We start from the raw sequence: 23,148 nt of genomic DNA on the forward strand, positions 1-23,148 counted from the left end.
GACACAGAAACAGGCTATCTGGGGCTAATGGCAGTAAAAAGACATAGAGGAGAGGCAGATATTAGAAAGAAGTGGGCAGATGCTAATGAGTTTAGTTTGGGGCATGCTGAGTTTGAGGTGCTCATGAGACACTCAAGTGGAGTGGTCAAATGAAGATCTGAGCCCCATGAACTTCTGAGAGCCTCAGATAAAGACTCAGTCATCTGCATATAAATGAGAAGCAGAGACATGGGAATGATGAGATGCCCCCAAGAGATTGTGGCAAATGTCCCTGAGTTTAAGTACTGTTCTGCCACTCATTAGTAATGTGACCTTGGAAAATTTAACTTTGCTGCTCTGGTATCTTATTTATATATTGGAGATAACACTTCACAGGTAAGGTGATAGTCGATGCAATAATGCATGAAAATTGCTTAACCGAGAGTCTGAAATACAGTGGAATCTCAGTAAATGCTAGTTAGTGCTGCTGAAGCTGTTAGTATTGTTGTTATTCTGAAAACAAAAGATAGAGTGTCAATATTCACAGTCATGTATGGGAGAAGCTGAGAAAGGAGAGACTGAGAAGGAGAAGACAGAAAGTTAGGAAAACCAAGAGAGTGTCGTGGTAGCCAAGGAGAGGCAGTATTTTAAGGAGGAAGTTGTCAAAACAGCCAATAGGACCAACAAGATAAGAACTGAGATGGACCTGGACAATATAGTGGTACATTGTATCTACAAAAAATTTTTTCAAAACTAACTGAGTCTGTAGCCCAACCATTCAGGAGGATGAGGTGGGAGAATTGCTTGAGCCCAGGAGGCAGAGGTTGTAGTGAGCAAAGATTGCACCACTGCACTCCAGTATGGGTGACAGTGATACCCTGTCTCAAAAAAGAAAAAAGTTAAGAACCGATAAGGGACCCCTGACTTAAGCCACAAGGAGGTCTCTTGTATCCTTGCAAGGAGGACTTTTAGTGAGATATGAGGGCAAAATCCAGGCTTCAAAGACTGAAGAGTGACTGGAAGCAGTGAGTAGAAGTAACTGCTTTATTAAAACCCAGCGGAGAACAGGAGGAGAGAGAAAAGAAGACCTGGATGGGCTCAGTATCAAGGGAGAGTTTTTAAAGTTGAAGGAAAGTTAAGCATCTTTAAATGCTGATAGGAAAGAGCTGGGAGACAAGGAGAGAGAGAAAAATGAGGTGGCTAGGAGATAAGATTCTAAGCAAGGGAAAAGGCGTGGTCCTCAGAATGTGGGATGACACCTCTCATGTTGTAACAGAAGGGAAGGAGAGAAGTCTGCAGAGGCAGGTGAGTTGGAGGTTTGATGGCATGAAGCTGCCAGAGTTCCGTTTTTCCCCATGAACTAGGAAATGTGGTCATTGGCTTACTGCAAGAGAAGACAGGAAACAGTCAGAAAAGAGTATATTGGAAACCTCAGACTAGAAGAAACTGCTGACTAGGGAAACCATAGGATTCCCAGGTGGTACTGAGATTCCCCATCACCCTTCAGCAGTTCAGGGGAATTGTTCTAGGTTAACTTCGGCTTGGGATTTAGGATAAGCATGAGGGAGTGGCTAAAATTGTGGATCACAGATCTGATCTGGTCATGGAGAGTCGTGTTCAGCCACAGACAACCTGGAGGGCCCAATGAAATTCTCCAGTAATCCTGAGTTCTCCAGTAACTTGGAGGTCTGAATGAAATTCAGACAGGGGGAGAAATGTTGACAATGTCAATAAATAAAAGGTTGTGATAAGAAAGTGGCGTGAGACTTAAATAAACCAAAGTCTTTGATGAATACGGGAGAGTGCCTGGAGCTCAGCGGTCCCGGAAATAAGGAGAGAGGACAGCATGGCTAAATCTGGTGGTGGTGGTAGGATGGTACAAAGTGGCGAAGAAACAATGACATAGAGGCACATGGGGAGCAAAGACCTAACCCTGAGGCACCTGCAGTAGGGTGGAATAAAAGCCTTCCCTGAGAGCATTGCAGGGGAATGGGAGAGGCTCAGAGTGAGCTCAGGGAGAAGCCAGGTATGAGGGTGGGAGGGAGGCTGTTCCCACAATCAAGATGCGACAGATGAGAGGGACAGGACCAGTGGGCAAACTGTCACCTCTCTGTGGTTATGTCCACTCTTAAAGAGTACAACTACTTCCTGAAGAATGAGAAGATGGAACTCCCCATTGGGTCCCTCGAAACTAACAACTTCCGTCGCTTTACTCCGGAGTCGCTGGTGGAGATAGAGAAGCAAATTGCTGCCAAGCAGGCGGCAAAGAAAACCAGAGAGAAGCACAGGGAGCAGAAGGGCCAGGAGGGGAAGCTTCGGCCCCAGCTAGACTTGAAAGCCTGCAACCAGCTGCCCAAGTTCTATGGTGAGCTCCCAGCAGAACTGATCGGGGAGCCCCTGGAGGATCTAGACCCCTTCTACAGCACACACCGGGTAAGAGCTATGGTAGGAATGTCTTCTCTCAGCTCTTGGAGAGGAAGTCTCAAGCCACCCAGCCCGGGAAGTCCTCCTGAGCCCTGGGTGACGCGGCAGTCTGCTAAAGACTCATGAACAAAACAATATCTAACTTCTTTGATGATCTCTTTGAATCTTTTACATTTATGATAGAAGCTAACTAAACCCACACCTCCAAAAGCAGGTAACTGCTGCAGAGCTTGCAGGAAAAGTCGATGGTTCCCTTGGATGAGCTCTGGCCTGGGGCCTCCAGAGGAGTTGGCTCGCTTCGCAGGTAGAGAGCAGACATCTTGAGGTTGGGGGAGGAGTGTGGGGATGGGGACAGAAAGCAGGATGATTTAAGCCAGTGGTCCTCAACTATGATCTTGGAACCCCTGGTGTCCCCAAAACTCTTTCAGTAGGTTTATAAAATCAAAACTATTTCCTAACAATACTTGGCTGTAATTTGTATTTTTCACACACATTCTCTTATGATCATACATTGGTGAATATAAACTATCGATGGGAGATGATGTCATCACTCTAACTACTGGAATGTGTGCCTGTATATTCCTGTGTTTTAAAATTTCCTGAGTTTTTAATTTCTAATATGGTATATACACACACATATATAATATGTATATACATATATAAACATATATACTTATATATACATTAATTTCTAATATGCTATGGATATGTATGGCATAAACAAAAAGATATAGACATAAACAAAACTTATTTGGGGTCCTCAATAAGGTTTGAGAGTAATAATCCCTGAAATCAAAAAGTTTGAGAATCACAAGTTTAAACAAGCTCTTCTTCATGACAATTATCTCACCTATATTGTATTTTAGATGTTCTACACAGCCAAAAAATGGTGACTACATGTTTGGGAGTTAGGAGGCCAGGAATCAACCATCTCAAATGCGGCTGGCAGAGTAAATAAAAAGGCACTGGACTATGTTTTTCCCTCCTCTCCCATGCCAAGGGCTCATATCCTTCTAAATGCTCAGAGTAAGAAAATAGGAGAGGGTTTAAGAGGCAAAGACCTAGGAGATGGAGACAGAAGGAACTTTACAAAACTGGGATGGTTCTCTAGTGAGAAGAGAAATTAAATCCAACCAGAACTTCAACATCCTGCTGCTAGAATTCTCCCCTGGGCATACTACATCTTACCAGCCTGAGGATCAGCTGTCTGTCCATTAAAGCACCCTCAGTGTGCTCATCTTGGAGCTCATCATCCTGTCAGCTCCAAAGACCAGGATCTTGCAGAGAGGCTGAGGATATAGCTTTTAGTCCTCGATCCTCTCTACCTCTCTGTACCTCCATTTGGCTCTCATTGACCTGTGGTTTCCAGAGCCCTTCTTGCTCACGAGCCTCAGATGATGCCACTCACGTTTAAAAACATGATTGCACAAGGAATCTTGTTTCTCATTGGAGGTCCACTTTCTGTTTTGTTTTGTTTTAGACATTTATGGTGCTGAACAAAGGGAGGACCATTTCCCGGTTTAGCGCCACTCGGGCCCTGTGGCTATTCAGTCCTTTCAACCTGATCAGAAGAACGGCCATCAAAGTGTCTGTCCACTCATATCCTTTGCACTGTTACCTCTTCCACGTGTTAGAATTAGACCTTGCCCACTGTGTCTGGTACCTGCTTTAGAGGTTAGCAACAGAGCCCTTCTCCAATTGAATCCCCAAAAGACAATGAGGTCATTAGATTGACAAAATGGTTTGTAGCTTTAATGTGTGCCGTACCCCAAAGCAGTCCCAAGACACAGAGGAAGTGTTCATGCAGCACACAGGGGTTTGGATTCTCCTCAGACTAATCTAGACACAACTGTGGATGCACAACTTGAAAAATGTCCTCTTTATAAGGGGAGGTTTGCTGATGCCCCCCGAAACATTCTCACCACCTTGTGTGGCCCGCTCTCCCCACAACATAACAGGCAGTAAGAAGGCTGCAAGCCTTCTTTGGGCAGATGAGATAGGCATGGGTTGTTACTCTGTGCCATAGCCATGCTGAGAAGTAGCTGCTTACTGAGCAAAAGAGCAGCACCTCCCAGAGGGCAGGGAAAACAGACCTTGATGGGAAGAGCACACATAGTCTCAAAGGGACCTCATTGGTCATGGGGCACTGTTAACGTCACAAGTTACTCGAAAACTACTAGCAGGTTTAAAGTGTCGACAGTCCAAGGTTCATGCCACACAAGAATGTAAAGATTAGAGACACATTCGTCAAATGTCTATTATAGTAATTGTTTTAGGTAGTGTTGGAAGCTGCCTTCAGGGGATTTTGCAAGACAAGCCAAACTAGCAGAATAAAGAGACTTTGGTTTGGTTTCCTACGATCTTCCCTGCTGGTCCTAATGGAAAGATCCTAATGACCTAAGATCCTTGGTCACTGGAAAGATTGGAAGTTCCTTATGATGAATTTAGCCCTGGATTCCAGGAGGTCGATGTGCAAGAATAGACCTGCCTCAGTTGCCTGACAGATGGTAACCAGCCTCTTCTTAGAAGGCTCCAGTAAAAAAGAGCTGTACTCTGCTCCCTAACTATGAGGCAGATTGTTGGATTTCAGGACAGTTGTCACTGAGCTGGTAACCTTGGCACAATCATCTATCTGCACACTCAGCATGAAGCTGCACGCTTGATGAAGTTGCATTATGTTTTCTCTTTTTACATTTTTTTCTTTGTGAGTAACCAGTAAGAATTATATTTTCTGAGCTGAATCTTGGGATTTCAGATCCACAGAAGAATATTTAATGACAATAGCAGTCCCCCACTTGCTAAATACTTCCTAAATGTCAACACTATCATTGGTTCAAAAGCCTCTGAAGGAGAGATCAGCATCCCCATTTTACAGATAATGAAACTGACACACAGAGGCACTAAGTGAATTATCCAAGACCACACAGCTAGTTAAGAAGTCCAGCCTGCATCCTACATGGAGCAGTATCTGCAGTGAGGAAGTAGGCAGTTAATGGAAAGTAATCAGGGTAATTATTCTCTCAATGTGTCATCTCTGCTTGGGTAGCTGTTGCTTTTTCAAAATACATACAATTACATGGAAATTACAAATAAAGAGAAATCGCAAACATACAAACTTCTCTTTATGGATTCTGGTTGACTTACATTTGGATAAGTAAGAAACAGTTAATTAGAAATAAAATCCCTTTAAAAGAACCAAGTGACCAGTGAAAATTCTCTTCATCTTGAGATTTGATGAGTAAGTGATTACTTAGTAGAGTCATAGCTGGACAGAAAAGCCGTTGAGGGGTTCTCTTACTCACAAAAGTCTGCATTTAAATCTCATAAATTTGGTAACTCCAGCCCGAAAAGATGCTAGAATTCTCAGGGCCCTATTATTAATATTTCACCAAAAATATAACTCCAACCACATTTGCTTTGTTTTCACAAGTAATATTATACATAAGATATATTACTTTTAAAGGTTTGTAGAACTGGAGACACAATTTTAATTTAATCCTTGGGTTAACATTTCCCCCAATGTGAGCATCTTTCTTAATGTAATTGTAAGTCAGCAGGAAAATGTGCTTTAATTAATAGAATTTTCCTTTTCAAAATAGATGTGTTCCTAAGTAACTGTAAAACCAGACACATCAAGGCATTTACAGAAAACTAAAATACATTTAAATACTTCTGCTCAAATTGAAATTATGAAAAATGAGTATTGTACTCTTTCTGTAGGTCAAGCTCATTTTCAAGCTTTGTTTTTCCTTGGGAAGTACTGTTAGGAGCCCAGCTATTCCTGAGAAAAATGCCCAAGCAGGAACAATTTTCCTTTAGATTCTCCCCACCAATGTTTCTTCCCTTCTATTTACCCCTTCCAGCCACCTTCCTTCCAACGTCTCCTTCCCCTTCTGGTGATCCCTTGGCCCGTTGTCTGCTGTCAATATTCTCTGCTCTGGCTATTCAGAGTTCTCCACTGCAGCCTAATCCTCTTTGGGGTTTTCTTCCTGAGCCAATATTTCACTTCCCTGTGCCTGCCTCCACCGTTCCTAGCCAGAAGACCATTTCCTCGGTGGAACTGATCTCATCTAAGTTATGCAAGCAATCTGATGAAACTAATCCCCACCAAAGCTTGTTCCCCTTGACTTATCTCCAAGTTTCTAACTTCTCTTTGTCGTTTAAAATAAAAAGACATTTTCCAGATAAAATTTCAGGCCACTTTGTATAGTGAAATGAAGGGTTTGAGGCAGAAGGACATTTCAGAAAACAAAATATGTTTCCTTCCATCTTGCTCAGAGTTTGTTATCAGACAGCTAGAGTTCACATCTCTGCAGCATGGTTGATAGCTGTGTGACCTGAGAAAAGTTATTTCTTTTATTTTTTGTCAGCCTGTTTTCTCAGCTCCAGAATGTGGATAATAATACCCACCTGTAGATTAGTTGCATTAGAAGTAACGTGGGCAAAGTACTCAGCCTAGCTTAGGCACTCAGTAAATGTTAGTGGTTATTATGTGACAAGATCATAAAGCTAATATTAGCTAAGAGTAATGAATGTAATCATTCAGCATCAAAGTGATCCTAGATGACATCACAGAGACTTGGTGATCTCAGCTTTTCCTTAACACAGGCCTTCCAGGTGGTTCAGTTTATTTATTACCGTCACTATTTTGGTCAATTGCGTGTGCATGACCCAAACTGAGCTTCCAGAGAAAATCGAGTGAGTAGATTTGCTATCATTGCTGTACCTCCTCTTTTTGCTTTCTTTTCTTCCTTCACTTGGCAGTCTTTGTCTTTTATTTATCCTCCCAGGCCTCATGTGGATATTGCCAAATCTTATTATCTATTTGTCTTTGTAATAACTAGGTCTCTTCTTCTGTGAACTTTGTTTCATAAACACACATATGATTTTCAGCTTCAAGGAGATACAGATTAGTGGTTCTCAACCTTGACTGGCTATTGGCATTTTCAGGAAAATTTTCAAATGCCTGAGTCCCAGGCCCAAAATGTTTAATTTCTAATTTCATTAGTCTAGGGTGGTCTAGGAAGATGAGTCCCCTCGCCTCTGACACAAACACACACACACACACACCTGCTAGATGCACACACAAGTGTATGTCTTAGAGAAGATATGCCTTTGAGAAGGCCTACTATGGAAGAGAGACAGCAGCAAAACTGAGACAGAACTAAGAACAAATGGCTCTGAGATATATTTAGGAAATAGCTCATAAATGAAGCTGTGTAAGTTATCATGCTTCATATGCCTCAAAGCAACCTTAGGATTCTCGAGGTTATTCTATTTCCCTAGGTTAGTGGATGAAACGTCTATAGTTTCAGAATGTGAGAACTTTCCAAAAATATCGCATATCTACACATCTGGGAGGGGTGCTGCCACTCCAGCTTGAACCTAACATACCTGTGGGTATAATAATAGGTGTTTTGCAGAGGTTTCTTTTTTTCCAACTTTTTTTTTTTTTTTTTGCTAACCATAACAGTAATGCATGCCACAACAAAAACATGTTCTATTTCTATTAATAGATTAAAGGAGAAGAATCACATAGTCTTCTTAATTGATGCTAAAAGTCATTTGATAAAGTTCAATTTCCATGTATGAATTTAAACTCTTAGAAATTTGGAATAGAAGGGAATTGCATCACTCTGATAAAGGGCATTCATTGTTTTAAAGCATCAAGCCTCATACTTAATTGTGAATGTGGAAAGCTTTCCCTTTGAAATCAACAGAAAAAAATAACAAAGATGTCTGTTCTTCTCAGTTCCACTTTGTAAAGGAGGACTTAGCCAGCATAATAAAGCAAGGAAAAAAAAGGTTAAGAAGAAAAAAACTGCCAAAGATATAGTTTACAGATAATAAGATTGTATACATAAAATATCCAACATAACCTAGAAATAAACTGTCAGAATTAAAGAGTATAGTAAGGTAGCTGGGTACAAATTAACACACATAAATCAATTGTGTATATACACTATCAACAAATAGAAAATCGTTTTTAAAAATACCATCGACACTGGCATTTTAAAATGTCAAGTATCTAGGAATAAGATTATTAAAGTATGAGTAAGATCTCTATAAGGAAAATTATAATAAGTATTGTGTAAAATTTTTTTTAAAAGCAAATCAGTGCAGAGACATGTTCTCAGATTCAAAGTCTCAGTATTGTAAAGACTCCCCAAAATGACTAATAAATTTAATGTGATTCTCAAATCAATATTTCAACAGTTTTTTTTTTGTATTACTTGACAAACTTTAAACTTTAAATTTTCTTCCTCAAAAGTTTACATAAAATTTTAAAGAGCAAATTAAAGCCAAGAAACTTTTGATGAAGAAACGAAAAGTGGGAGAACATTCTACTGGATGTCAAGGTTTACTCTAAAGCTCTAATTGGAGCAGCGCACCATTGGTGTAAGATTGGTCAGAACAATGTAACAGAATAGACAGTCCATAAACAGATCAACACATATATAAACATCTAATGTGTGAAAAAGTGGCACCTAGGGTGCCACAGGAAAAATGTGGCCTTCAGTGAATGATGCTGAAAAATTAGGAATCCCACTGGAAAAACTACATGAAACATCCAACTTTGCACCACACACAAGAGTTGATTCTAGGTAGATCAACACCTCATTTCCTTGGTAAACCTTAAATATACAAAGCTCTTAAAAGAAAAAAAAAAAAAACAAAGAAGAATGTCTTTATGACCTCAGATTAGGGAAAACTTTATTACATATGACACAATAAGCACTAACTATGGAGGAAAAAGCTGATACGTGTTAGTATACTACGATTAAGAATGTTCATCAGAAGACAACTTTAAGGGAGTGAAAAAGCAAGTGCTTATATTCAGAGTAATGAACCCCTACAAATCAATTAGAAAAATGTCAGAACAACCACTTGCAAAATCACACAAAATTTGAATAGTCATTTTACAAAAGTGGAAATCCAAAAGGCCATAAACATGAAAGTCTTCTTAACCTTTTTTTAAATCAAAGAGATGCAAATTAAAATCACAATGAGAGATTATTACACGTTCTTCATAGGAGGAACATTTTTTAAAGTGTCACATACCAAGTATTGGGAACGACATGGAGCAACAGAAATTCACACACTGCTGGTGGGAGTGTAAATTTGGGTGGCCTCTTTGGAAAGCAATGGGCATTATCCAGTAAAGGTGAGGGCACACATATACTGTATTCTTCCATTATACTCTTAAGTACCTATGCTCAATGGAAATATGTACTTGTGGCCACCAGAATACAGCTACAAGAAAGTTTATAAACATTGCCCATAAAAACCTCAAACCAGAAACCACTCAAACATCCATAAACTTTGAGTACGTTAACCATTTCTGTCATATTCTAAAATGAAAAAATTTACAGCAATAAAAATGAATAAACTTGGCTGGGTGCGGTGGCTCACACCTGTAATCCCAGCACTTTGGAAGGTTGAGGCGGGTGGATCACCTGAGGTTGTGAGTTTGAGACAAGCCTGACCAACATGGAGAAGCCCCGTCTCTACTAAAAATACAAAATTAGTCTCCGTGGTGGCATATGCCTGTAATCCCAGCTACTCAGGAGGCTGAGGCAGGAGAATCGCTTGAACCCAAGAGGCTGCAGTGAGCCGAGATCACTCCATTGCACTCCAGCCTGGGCAATGAGAGTAAAACTCCATCTAAAACAAAAAATAAAATAAACTTTAGTCCTGCACAACAATAAGGATGAGTCTTAAGAACCTAATACTAAACAAAAAAACCCAAAGGCAAAGGATTACATAAATTTGGTTCATTTATATAAAATTTGAAATCAAGCAAAACTAAACTATTTCATTATGGATGCATACTTATGAAGTAAAAAGCATCAATAAAGTAAGGCAAGAAAAAGTACCAAAAATTAGGAGAATAGTGACCTCCAGGGAAGAGGAGGGAGGAGGCAATTGGGAAGGGGCTTGTGAAGTGCTGGTCATGGCGTGGGTAGTTGTCACATAAGCTGCTATGGAGTTATGTCCGTATGGAATTGTGTCAGAATTCAAATGTTGAAACTAATTCCCCATGTTGCTGTGTTGGAGATGGGGCCTTTTAAGGAGGTGATTGAGGTTAAATGGAGTCACAAAAGAGAAGCCCTTAAGTGATAGAACTGGTGTCCTTGTCAGAAAGAGACAGAGTTTTCTCTCCTCTTTGTTTTTGTTTTAAAAAAAATAATAATAATTTTTAAAAATAAATGACCATTACGTAAAATGCAGAACATTGACAAATATAAATCAGAAGATGGTAACTAGGTAGAGAAATCACAAAATAATGAAATTATATTTAATATAGCTGAGATCATATAGAATGTAGAATGTCTGTGCTTCTTCTGGATTTTTAATGCAAAACTTTTGGTTTTCAAAATGAGTTATTTGGGACTTATTTGAACATTTTGGTTAAATATGAAAAATAGAATGCATGTGCTTTACCTCACCCTCTCAAAATGCCAATAGAATGACAGCATGGGGAGAAGAACAGTATAAATACACAAGAACAAAGAGAAAGAGAATGGAAAACACGGAGGACAAAAGATGTCAAAACAACTGGAAGACCAAAAGAGGGTGGAGAAGTGGTAAATCACTTAGCAGACCAGGGCTTGTTAAACCACAGGACCTCCAGAGGGTCATAAAAATGAGAATAAAGGCATTTTACCCCCTACAATCCCCAAGGCCCTACAAGTGTTGACATGATACAAATAGCAAGAAATGGAAGCAGAAAGAGGAAGGAATGTGGGAGCAGAGTATGTTCACTTATTCCTGCTTCTATAATAACAAGAAGTTAAAGAATATTATTTAAAGTTGATAAATCAAAAAATTGACAAAATAATTATATTCAACAGTACAAAAGTAAGCACAAAAAGATATTATTAAATACAGTCAGATGATGGATGAAACAGTGAGGAATGGAAAGAGAATTACCAAACTGAAATGAGAGATTTTGTTTAAAGAAATAGCACACTAAGCACAATGTATTACAAGGTTTTAATTATAATAATAAATTTATAATAGTTTTCACTTATAAATGAAACAACTAGGATAAAAATACAAACTCTTTAGTGATCTGTATATTTGCAACAAATAATATGACAAACTCTAAATATTGGAAAATTTTACATCAAAAAATAAAAAGCAAACAAGACACACCGAATAATAAAATGGTACAAAAGTAATTGGGGTTTCAGACCATGAATATTAAGTCATTGTAACTAGGCTCCAACATTTCTTTATTAATCAAAGTAGGAACTATTACAATCAACATTTTTGCCAATGAGAAATGAGTTTGTTTATTCCTGTAACATAAAAGTCCATGTTGGCCAGGCGCGGTGGCTCATGCCTGTAATCCCAGCACTTTTGGAGGCTGAGGGAGACAGATCATGAGCTCAGGAGTTCGAGGAGACCAGCCTGGCCAAAATAGTGAGACCTCATCTCTCCCAAAAATACAAAAAATTAGCCGGGTGTGGTGGCATGTGCCTGTAATCCCAGCTACTCGGGAGGCTGAGGCAGGAGAATCATTTGAACCTGGGAGGTGGAGGCTGCAGTGAGCTGAGATCGTGCCATTGCACTCCAGCCCGGGTGACAGTGTGAGACTTCGTCCAAAAAAAAAAAATCCATACTTCAGGATTCAACGAACTCTTGGAAAGCATTTTCTGTATCCTGCTGGTGGTGGAAGTGTTTTACCTGCAAAAAGTTGTGGAAATGCTTGAAGAAATGATAGTCAGTTGGTGAGAGGTCAGGTGAATACGGCAGATGAGGCTAAACTTCATAGCCCAATCTGTTCAATTTGTGAAGTGCTGGTTGTGAGACGTGCAGTCTGCTGTGCAGAAGAATTGGGCCCTTTCTGTTGGCCAATGCCGGCTGCAGGTGTTGAAGTTTTCCCTGCATCTCATCCGTTTGCTGAGCAGACTTCTCAGATGTGATGGCTTTGGTGGGATTCAGAAAGCTGCAGTGGGTCGGACGGGAAGCAGACCACCCAACAGTGACCATGACTGCTTTTTTGGTGCAAGTTGGGCTTTGGGAAGTGCTTTGGAGCTTCTTTTCAGTCCAGCCACCGAGCTGGTCATTGCCAGTTGTCCTGTAAAATCCACTTTTCATCGCACATCACAATCTGATCAATAAATGGTTCGTTTATAGAATAACAGAAGACGTCACTTCAAAATGACAATTTTTTAAAATTTTCCCTTAGCTCACGAGGCACCCACTTATGGATTTTTTTTTTTTTTTTTTTTTTTTTTTTTTTTTGCCTTTCAAATTTGCTTCAAATGCCAAACGACCATAGAATAGTCAACGTTGTGTTCTTCGGCAACTTCTTGTATAGTTGTAAGAAGATCAACTTCGATGATTGCTCTCAACTATTTACTGTCAACTTCAGATGGCCAGCCCCTACTCTCCTCATCTTCAAGGCTCTCATCTCCTTTGCAAAACTTCTTGAACCACCACTGCACTGTACTCTCGTTAGCAGTTCCTGGGCCAAATGCATTGATGATGTTGTGAGCTGTCTCTGCTACTTTACAAACCATTTTGAACTCAAATAAGAAAATCGCTCGAATTTGCTTTTTGTCTAACATAATTTACATAGTCTAAAATAAATACAAAATAAACAGCAAGTAATAAGCCATTAGCAAAAAAATACAGTGAGAAATGTGCATCAAAACGATGTATAACATAGCCACATTTATTTAAGAATGTATTCCAATATCAAATGGCAAATTCCAACAATGCAAAAACCACAATTACTTGTGTACCAACCTAATATTTTTTAAACTACTAAATAGATCATATAAAATAATATAAACAAACTAAGACTAAGCAAATCCAATAAATATAAATGGATTTGACTCACCTATTTTAAAAAATTCCTATTATACTGTAAAGCAATATCCAACTGTATTGAACAAAAAAGATACTCCTTGCAGTGACACAGAAAGACTGAAATTATAAAATTTGAAAGATATAAGCAAAGGCAAACAAGAAAAGCAGAAACTATGATCTTAATATCAGAGAAAGTGGAATTTAGGTCCAAAAGCATGAAATAGAACAAAAATGGCATTTTGTAATGCTATTACAGACATAGTAATATTAAAGACATAACAGTAATCTATATCTTTACAACAAATAATATGGCAACAATATTTATAAATCAGAAATTATTAGAGTAGGAGGATAAATAAAAACATTGTAGGAATAGAACATTTTAATTAATTTATTTTAGCCAATAACAGATTAAATGTATTAAAAAGTATGTATAGATGACCTAGTAATATAATTAATATAGCTGATTAACATATAACAAACTACCTTCCCTAACAATAGAAAATGAATCTCCTTTTCAAAAAACCAAACAAATCAAACCAAATATTAAGCCATGACAAAAAAACTCAATAAGCTCCAAAGAGTAGAAATAATATAGAAAACATTCTCTGATCACATTGACATAAAGTTAAAAAATAATAACCAAATTTAATAAAATGGGAGGACTTTCACTCAATTTTTTTTTTAATCTGTCTCAAAGAACTCTTGGACAAAAGACAAACTACAAACTAAAATGATACAATTTCTAGGGAAGAAAAGATAAAAAACAGTTTAATCAGAACCTAGAGAGTGCAGTTAAAGACATACATATTCAGGGATTAATTCACAGCATTGAAGCATAAAATACATCAGTAAAAACTGGAAAGAAATTATTTAAAGACCTAAGATAAAACTAGAAAAAGATTAATAAAATTAATGAAAGAAAAAAGAAAAAATTAATAATTATAAAAAAGCAATAATTTAGAAAATAGCAAAACAGTAGATAAATTAGAAAATAGGAAACCAGTAGATCTAATAAATCCAAAAGCTGTTGTAAAAATATGCACAAGATCTTTATACCAAAAAATGATAAAGCATCTTTGAGAGAAATTTTAAAGTACCTAAATGAAAGGATGCCTTATGTGAATAGATTAGAAGATTCACTGTTGTTAAAGTGTCAGTGCTGCCCAAATTAGTCTATAAATTCCATGTCATCCCCTAAAAATTCCAGCAGCAGCTGTTTTGTAGAAATTAGCTGAACAGATTTCATTTGCATGGATGAAGCAAAATTTATTTAACTATTGTCCTATTGATAGACATTCATGTTTATCATAATTAACATAATCCTCATATTTTGCCACCACCTATTAATATTTTGGTGAATATCCTTACACATGTCTTTTTGTACACATAATATGTGTAAAATTAAGGGATGAATTTCTAGAATTAGACTTGCCAGGTCAAAAGGGTGTACATTTTAATTTTTGAGATATTGCCAAATCGTCTTCCAAAGTTGTATCCATTTCCACTCCCACTAATTTTCAAATCCATTCTTTATAAGAGTTTGCATTAACTGAATTGTTGACATAATTCCCTTTATATGCACACTATGAAAAATATCATACATACAAATCTACCTATATGGTCATGATCCTGGGAATTTGTGTGACAGGTATTAGATGATGTTCAGCATTCTTGGTCTTGTGGAAATGATCAGACTAGATTTTCTTTTTGAAATGCAAATTGATAATAGCCATTAGTTGTTTCCTATGTTGCTGAGAGCCCAGAGGAAGAGAATAAATGTCCTTGGGATAGACTGGGGCTCCTAATATCATGCTGTATATTTTTGAAAAAAACATTAAATTTTAGCCAGTGAGGAATAAGAAACCAATCTCATTACCATGTTCTTAATACAATCTTTTTCCTTATCTTCCCTTCCTTCCATTATTCCTTGCTGAAACTTTGCACGATTACCTGCTGATAATGGTACCTCTATGTCTCTCTGTTTGCCTGCCTATCTGTCTGCTTGTGGGAAGATAAAGATATATATTCCATTTTCTAATCCCCTCTTTTACTCAGGAAGAAACTAGAGGTTCTTCCTCAGATTGGACACCAGAAGGTGAAGAGAACAGGAGTCAAAAATCGTTAAGAAGGACAAGACCAGAACTTTCCTACTCTATCCCTGCCCTGGTTTCATATAATCATTGAAAGGGCTCTTTGATGACCCTAGGACACCCATCACTAACCATATCAATATTCTAAAAAAAAAACCTGTGATGAATTATAGCAATTTGGTTGTAGGGAAGATAAATGTTTTCTCACCTGGAAAAGAACATGTGAAATGAAGCTGAATCTACTGCAAACAAGAAAGTGGGTGTTTGCCTTTGCATGCAAAAAATATTGATTTATAGCTTTTAAAATTTATGTAACTGTTATCATATTGTATGTGTGCTTTATCTGATGTTTTAAAAATTATGTTTTTGAGATTTGTCCAAATGGATACATGTAGACCTAATTCATTCATTTTTAATTGCCATATAGTATTCCATAAAGATATTATCCTGTGTTTTCTCCTCAAAGTCACAGTTTTTCTTTCTACATTTAGGAATTTCAACCTCTGAGAATTTATTTTTGTATGTGTGTGGTATGAGACAGGCTTCCAATATTTTTCCATATGGATTATTTCAACATTATTTTCAATACGTCACTTCCCAAGTGGTTCCTACCACTGCTTCTGCCATGCACCAGATCCCCATGTCTACTTGAATCTGTTTTTTCCAGTAATATCATTGTCACATCTTGAGTCAACACCACACGGATTTAAATGCTCTATAGTAAGACTTAACCTGCTCGAGTTGCATGCCCCTCCTTATTTGTCTTCTTGAAAACTATTTTGGTTCTTCTTGTTTCTTTACTTTTCCATATCAGTTTAAGGGTCATATTCTCTAGCTCTTTTCTCCCAACTCTGTGGAAACTTTGTTTGGTAATGCACTGACTTTATCACCACAGGAAGAATCAACACATTTACAGTATGAAGCCTTCCCATATATCAGCATGGCAGATCTCTTAATTTATACAGACATTTCTACAACATTTTATAATGTCTTTTTCCTAGGTACATTGCAATTTTGGTTGCCCTGTTGAATACTTATTATTGCTAAAATACCTTAATATTATTAATTTCTACATATTGATTTTTGCATCCAGCAACACTGCTGAGTTCCTTAAAGTTAAATTTTTCTGTAGATTCCCTTGGACTTTCTACTTAGACAGTTATATTATCTGCAAATAATGACGTTTGTTTCTTCCTTTATGATTCTTATACCACCTGTTTATTTTTCCTGTCTTATTGAATCAGCCAGGACCTTCAGCATGTTGCTAATGCAAAACTATAACAATGAGCCTATTTATTTTGCTCTTGATTTTAAAGTGTGTGTTTCTAATGTTTCACTATTATGCTGTTTATGAGAGTCTCATAATTATTCTATATCAAGTTATGGAAACTTTTTTCCATTTCTTGTTTGTTGAGACTTTCATCATGAATGGGTTTGGCTTCTATCGATATTTCCATATTTATTAAGGTTATCATATCCTCTTTTATCTGTTAATATAAGCTACTATATTAACTAGGCAGATTTGCTAGTCTATTTTTAATGGCTCCAGCTGATCATTTTACTGGATTCAATTTGCCGTATTTCATTTTATCCATCTTGCTAAATGAGCCTGGCCTACAATCTTCTTTCTTAAACTGTCCCTTTGGGATGTTCCAACTCTCCTTCTGAATTATCCCTGGGAACTCCAACTTATTCTTACTTTGTTTAGCAGAGCAATTCATCTCTTTCCATCTCCTGCAATGTTTCTCAACAAGTGATCTAAGGATCTGTATGCACATATAATTTTAAAATCTAACATGTAAGATTATGATTTTCATAGAATTTCTAACTTTTTATGTTTTTGAAAACAGAGCATGTGCTTCAAAAACCGATTTCATTCATACTGGTTAACATGGAGTTAATCATAGGCAGTTTATCTTTACTCATGTATTTTATTGTCACCTGACAGTTGTTTACACTTGTCAGACTTGTGTCTGCCATTGTCACTGTGGCCTTGCATAATATCACAATTCAAAAAAAATGAGTCATCACTTCAAAAGTGGTTTTCTGAAGCATAACAATAATGACAAAAATAGAAATATAAATCCTACAATGTGAAATAAGGTCACAATATTAGTCATGAATGGCCTCCATTATAAAAATAGAAAGCGTGAATCTGTTTGTCATGAGACAAGTGGACAATGGATGTGGATAATCTCCCTAAAACAGACAAAAATATATAAGAAGATGACAATGAAGAATCATAATTGAATTTTTTGGACCAATGATCCTTTGGCCTAGTCTCCAGTTTATTATCTGTTAATATTTTTGTCAAGTAATGATATAAAGCTATCAAAACTTCCATATTATTTTTCAGTAAAACTTATCAACCCCACTTTTAAACCAATTGACTGTCTCTAGTACAAGCACAAAATAAGGCTTTCCATTACAAAACTGAAAATTTTATGTTAAAGGTTGAGAAGACCACAAAACTATAGTTATCATTCATCCTCATATCAAAAACAAGCACAACTGCACTCTTGCTGGTAAGATACAAAACCAGCTTCCAAACCAATTACAAATATTGTAGTTGGAAAAGAAACAAGAAAAACAATTGGTATAATTCCTTAATTAGAAGTATCACATTCCTTGTAATGTAACTGGCATTTCAAGTCAATGATTGCTATATACATGAATAGACATTTTATTTTATAGTTGAACAAAACTATGAATAAATAAGTTGTCAGCATATGTTCATTATATATGTGGGAAAGACTTGGTGACCTTTTGTTCTATTTATCATGAAGCTAATTTTAAAAGGAAAGATTTCTGGTTTAATTAAAAATTAGTTTTAACCTAGAAAACAGACTTTAAAAAGTATGTTGGCTTATACACCAATGTTTGTAGCAGCATTATTCACAATAGCCAAATGTCCATCAACAGAGGAGTGGATAAGAGCATGTAGTATATACATAAACAATGGAACATCATTCCGTTTTAAAAATGAATGAGATCTGATACATGCCACAATATTGATGAAGCATTGTGCTAAGTAATATCACCCATACGCAAAAGAACAAATGTTGTGTTATTCCATCTTTAGAAGGTAGCTAGAATAGGCAAATTCATGGAGACAGAAAGTAGGATGGAGGTTGCCAGAGAGGGGGAATGGGGAGTTATTGTTTAATGGGTACATTTCTGTTTGAGATTATAAAAAGTTTGTAGACAGATAGTTGTGATGGTTCCACAACAGTGAATATACTTAATGTCACTAAATTGTGTACTTAAAAATGGTGAAAGTGGTAAATTTTATGTTATGTATATTATGCATATTTTACCAAAACTTTTTAAAAGAGGAAAGGTGTTAAATTGCCATTGAAGAATGTCCAGCCACATGGTCAGCAAGGAAAGGCATCACTATTCAGATAGAAGATGCTGCTTCCAAATCCCAGTGCTAGTGCATACCTTATTCACAGAACACAGCTGGGGGTCCGTAACATGCCTCCAGATTCTGATTTGCTGTTGAGGCACACAGTGGAAACTGTGACTACAAACTGATTGTGGCCACTTAGTGTACATCTCCTCTGCCTACTGGGCTGAAATGAAAAGTGAGTAAGAGAGGCTGCTCTCCCACACTGAATTGCATTGGCTGGCAAACAGGAAAGGCTTACACAGAGTTGTTTTTTTTTTTTAATTTAATTTCATTTTACTTTAGGTGCTGGGGTACATGTGCAGGTCATGCAGGGTTGTTGCATAGGTGCATAATGTATCCGGCATTTCTCCCCATGTTATCCTTCCCCAACCTTCTCACCCCCAACTGTCCCTCCCCAGCACCCCCCAACTGTCCCCAGTGTGTGATGCTCCTCTCCGAGTTCACGTGTTCTCTTTGTTGAACACCCACCTATGAGTAAGAACATGTGATGTTTGGTTTTCTGTTCTTGTGTCAATTTGCTGAGAAGTATGGCTTCCAGATTAATCCAAGTCCCTACAAAGGACACGAACTCATCGTTTTTTATGGCTGCATAGTATTCCATGGTGTATGTATGCCACATTTTCTTTGTCCAGTCTATCATTGATGAGCATTTGGGTTGGTTCCAGGTTTTTGCTATTGTAAACAGGGCTGCAATGAACATACGTGTGCATGTGTCTTTATAGTAGAACGATTTATAGTTCTTTGGGTATATACCCAGGAATGGGATTGCTGGGTCAAATGGAATTTCTATTTCCAGATCCTTGAGAAATTGCCACACTGTCTTCCACAATGGTTGAACTAATTTACACTCCCACCAACTGTGTAAGAGTGTTCCTATTTCTCCACATCCTCTCCAGCATCTGTTGTCTCCAGATTTTTTAATGACACCATTCTAACTGGCATGAGATGGTATCTCAATGTGGTTTTGATTTGCATTTCTCCAATGACCAGCGATGATGAGCATTTTTTCATATGTTTGTTGGCCTCATATATGTCTTCTTTTGAAAAATGTCTGTTCATAACCTTCACCCACTTTTGAATGGGGTTGTTTGTTTTTTTCTTGTATATCTGTTTTAGTTCTTTGTAGATTCTGGATATTAGCCCTTTGTCAGATGAGTAGACTGCAAAAATTTTTTCCCATTCTGTTGGTTGCCGGTTCACTCTAATGATGTTTCTTTTGCAATACAGAAGCTCTGAATTTTAATTAGATCCCATTTGTCTATTTTGACTTTTGTTGACATTGCTTTTAGTCTTTAAGTGTTTTAGTCATGAAGTCCTTGCCTATGCCTATGTCCTGGATGGCTTTGCCTACATTTTCTTCTAGTATTTTTATGGTGATAGGTTTTATATTTAAATATTTAATCTATCTGGAGTTAATTTTAGTGTAAGGTGACAGGAAGGGGTCCAGTTTCTGCTTTCTGCACATTGCTAGCCAGTTTTCCCAACACCACTTATTAAAACATGGAGTCCTTTCCCCATTGCTTATTTTTGTCAGGTTTGTCAAAGATCAGGTGGTTGTAGATATGTGGTATTGCTTCTGAGGACTCTCTTCTGTTCCACTAATCTATGTCTCTGTTTTGGTACTACTACCATGCTGTTTTGATTACTGTAGCCTTGTAGTATGGTTTGAAGTCTGGCAGTGTGATGCCTCCAGCTTTGTTCTTTTTGCTTAGGATTGTCTTGGCTATGTGGGCTCTCTTGTGATTCCATATAAAGTTTAAAGTGATTTTTTCCAGTTCTGTGAAGAAGGTCATTAGTAGCTTGATGGGGATAGCACTGAATCCATAAATTACTTTGGACAGTATCGCCATTTTCACAATATTGATTCTTCCTAACCATGAGCATGGAATGTTTTTCCATCTGTTTGTGTCCTCTCTTATTTCATTGAGCAGTGGTTTGTGGTTCTCCTTGAAGAGGTCCTTTACATCCTTTGTTAGTTGTATTCCTAGGTATTTTATTCTCTTTGTAGCAATTGTGAATGGCAGTTAATTCTTGATTTGGTTCTCTGTCTGTTATTGGCATATAGGAATGCTTGTAATTTCTGCACATTGATTTTGTATCCTGAGGCTTTGCTGAAGTTTCTTATCAGTTTGAGAAGATTTTGGGATGAGATGATGGGGTCCTGTAAATATACAACCATGTCATCTGCAAATAGAGACAGTTTGACTTCCTTCCTTCCTTCCTAATTGAATATACTTTATTTCTTTTTCTTGCCTGATTGCTCTGGCTAGAACTTCCAATACTATATTGAATAGGAGTACTGAGAGAGGGCATCCTTGTCTAGTGCCAGATTTAAAGGGAATGCTTCCAGTTTTTGCCCATTCAGTATGATATTGGCTGTTGGTTTGTCATAAATATGTTTTGTTATTTTGAGATACGTTCCGTCAATACCTAGTTTATTGAGGGTTTTTAGCATAAAGGGCTGTTGAATTTTGTCAAAGGCCTTCTCTGCATCAATTGAGATAATCATGTGGTTTTTGTCTTTGGTTCCATTTATGTGATGGATTACGTTTATGGACTTGCATATGTTGAACCAGCCTTGCACCCCCAGGATGAAGCCTACTTGATCGTGATGAATAAGCTTTTTGATGTGCTGTTGCATTCGGTTTGCCAGTATTTTATTGAAGATTTTTGCATCAATGTTCATCATGGATGTTGGCCTGAAGTTTTCTTTTTTAGTTGAGTCTCTGCCAGGTTTTGGTATCAGGATGATGTAGGTGTCATAAAATGAATTAGGGAGGATTCCCTCTTTTTGTCTTGTTTTATATAGTTTCAGAAAGAATGGGACCAGCTCCTCTTTGTACGTCTGGTAGAATTCAGCTGTGAACCCATCTGGACCTGGACTTTTTTTGGTTGGTAGACTATTGATTGCTGCCTCTACTTCAGCCCTTGTTTTTGGTCTATTCAGGGTTTCAACTTCCTCCTGGTTTAGTCTTGGTAGAGTACAAGTGTCCAGGAATTTATGCATTTCTTCCTGGTTTACTGGTTTATGTACATAGAGCTGTTTGTAGTAATCTCTGATGATAGTTGGTATTTCTGTATGATCAGTGGTGATATCCCCTTATCTTTTTTTATTGAATCTATTTGGTTCTTCTCTCTTTTCTTTTTTATTAGTCTGGCTAGCGATCTGTCTATTTTGTTGATCTTTTCAAAAAACGAGCTCCTAGATTTATTGATTTTTTGAAGGGTTTTTTGTGTCTCTATCTCCTTCAGTTCAGCTCTGATCTTAGTTATTTCTTGTCTTCTGCTAGCTTTTGAGTTTTTTTGATCTTCCTCCTCTAGCTCTTTCCATTTTGATGATAGGGTGTCAATCTTAGATCTTTCCTTGTTTCTCATGTGGGCATTTATTGCTATAAATTTCCCTCTTGACACTGCTTTAAAGGTGTCCCAGAGATTCTGGTAGGTTGTGTCTTCATTCTGATTGGTTTCTAAGAACATCTTTATTTCTGCCTTCATTTCATTGTTTATCCAGTCAACACTCAGAAGCAAGTTGTTCAGTTTCCAAGTGGTTGTGTGGGTTTGAGTGTGTTTCTTAATGCTGAGTTCTAATTTGATTGTGCTGTAGTCTGATAGACTGTTTGTTATTATTTCCATTCTTTTGCATTTGCTGAGGAGTGATTTCTTTCCAACGATATGGTCAATTTTAGAGTAAGTGAGATGTGGTGCTGAGAAAAATGTATATTCTGTGGATTTGGGGTGGAGTGTTCTGTATATGTCTATTAGGTCCTCCTGGTCAAGCTCTGCATTCAAGTCCTGGATGTACTTGTTAATTTTCTGTCTCATTGATCTGTCTAATATTGACAGTGGAGTGTTGAAGTCTCCCACTATTATTGTGTGGGAGTCTAAATCTCGTTTTAGGTCGTTAAGAACTTGCTTTATGTATCTGGGTGCTCCTGTGTTGGGTGCGTATATATTTAGGATAGTTAGCTCTTCTTGTTGGATTGATCCTTTTACCATTATGTAGTGTCCTTCTTTGTCTCTTTTGATCTTTGTTGGTTTGAAGTCTGTTTTATCAGAGACTAGGATTGCAACCCCTGCTTTTTTTTGTTCTCCATTAGCTTGGTAAATCTTCTTCCATCCCTTTATTTTGAGTCTTTGTGTGTCTTTGTATGTGAGATGGGTTTCCTGAATACAGCACACCAATGGGTCTTGACTTTTTATCGACTTTTTATCCAGTTTGCCAGTCTGTGTCTTTTGATTGGGGCATTTAGACTGTTTACCTTCAATGTTAATATTGTTATTGTGAATTTGATCCTGCCATTTGGTTACTGGCTGGTTTTCTTGCCCATTAGCTATCTCATTTTCTTAGTTGCATTTTTGGTCTTTGCCATTTGGTGTGCTTTTGCAGTGGCTGGTACTTGTTCCTTTCCATGCTTA

At 37.5% G+C, this 23,148-nt stretch overlaps 1 protein-coding gene across 3 annotated transcripts in view; it reads left to right on the forward strand.

The window, feature by feature from the left end:
* Positions 1-2,142: 2,142 nt before the first annotated feature.
* SCN10A (sodium voltage-gated channel alpha subunit 10) overlaps positions 2,143-23,148 on the forward strand; it is a 94,399-nt gene continuing 73,393 nt past the window's right edge. For all 3 annotated transcript variants that reach the window (XM_012455649.2, XM_012455650.2, XM_012455651.2), the window contains exons 1-3: positions 2,143-2,412; positions 3,884-4,011; positions 7,021-7,101. In XM_012455649.2, coding sequence (XP_012311072.2) covers positions 2,143-2,412; positions 3,884-4,011; positions 7,021-7,101 — 479 coding nt within the window. The remainder of the gene's footprint in view (positions 2,413-3,883; positions 4,012-7,020; positions 7,102-23,148) is intronic.

This window comes from Aotus nancymaae, unplaced genomic scaffold (assembly GCF_030222135.1).
Source record: "Aotus nancymaae isolate 86718 unplaced genomic scaffold, 86718_ANA_hifiasm-v0.15.2.pri h1tg000038l, whole genome shotgun sequence".
Lineage (NCBI taxonomy): Eukaryota > Metazoa > Chordata > Mammalia > Primates > Aotidae > Aotus > Aotus nancymaae.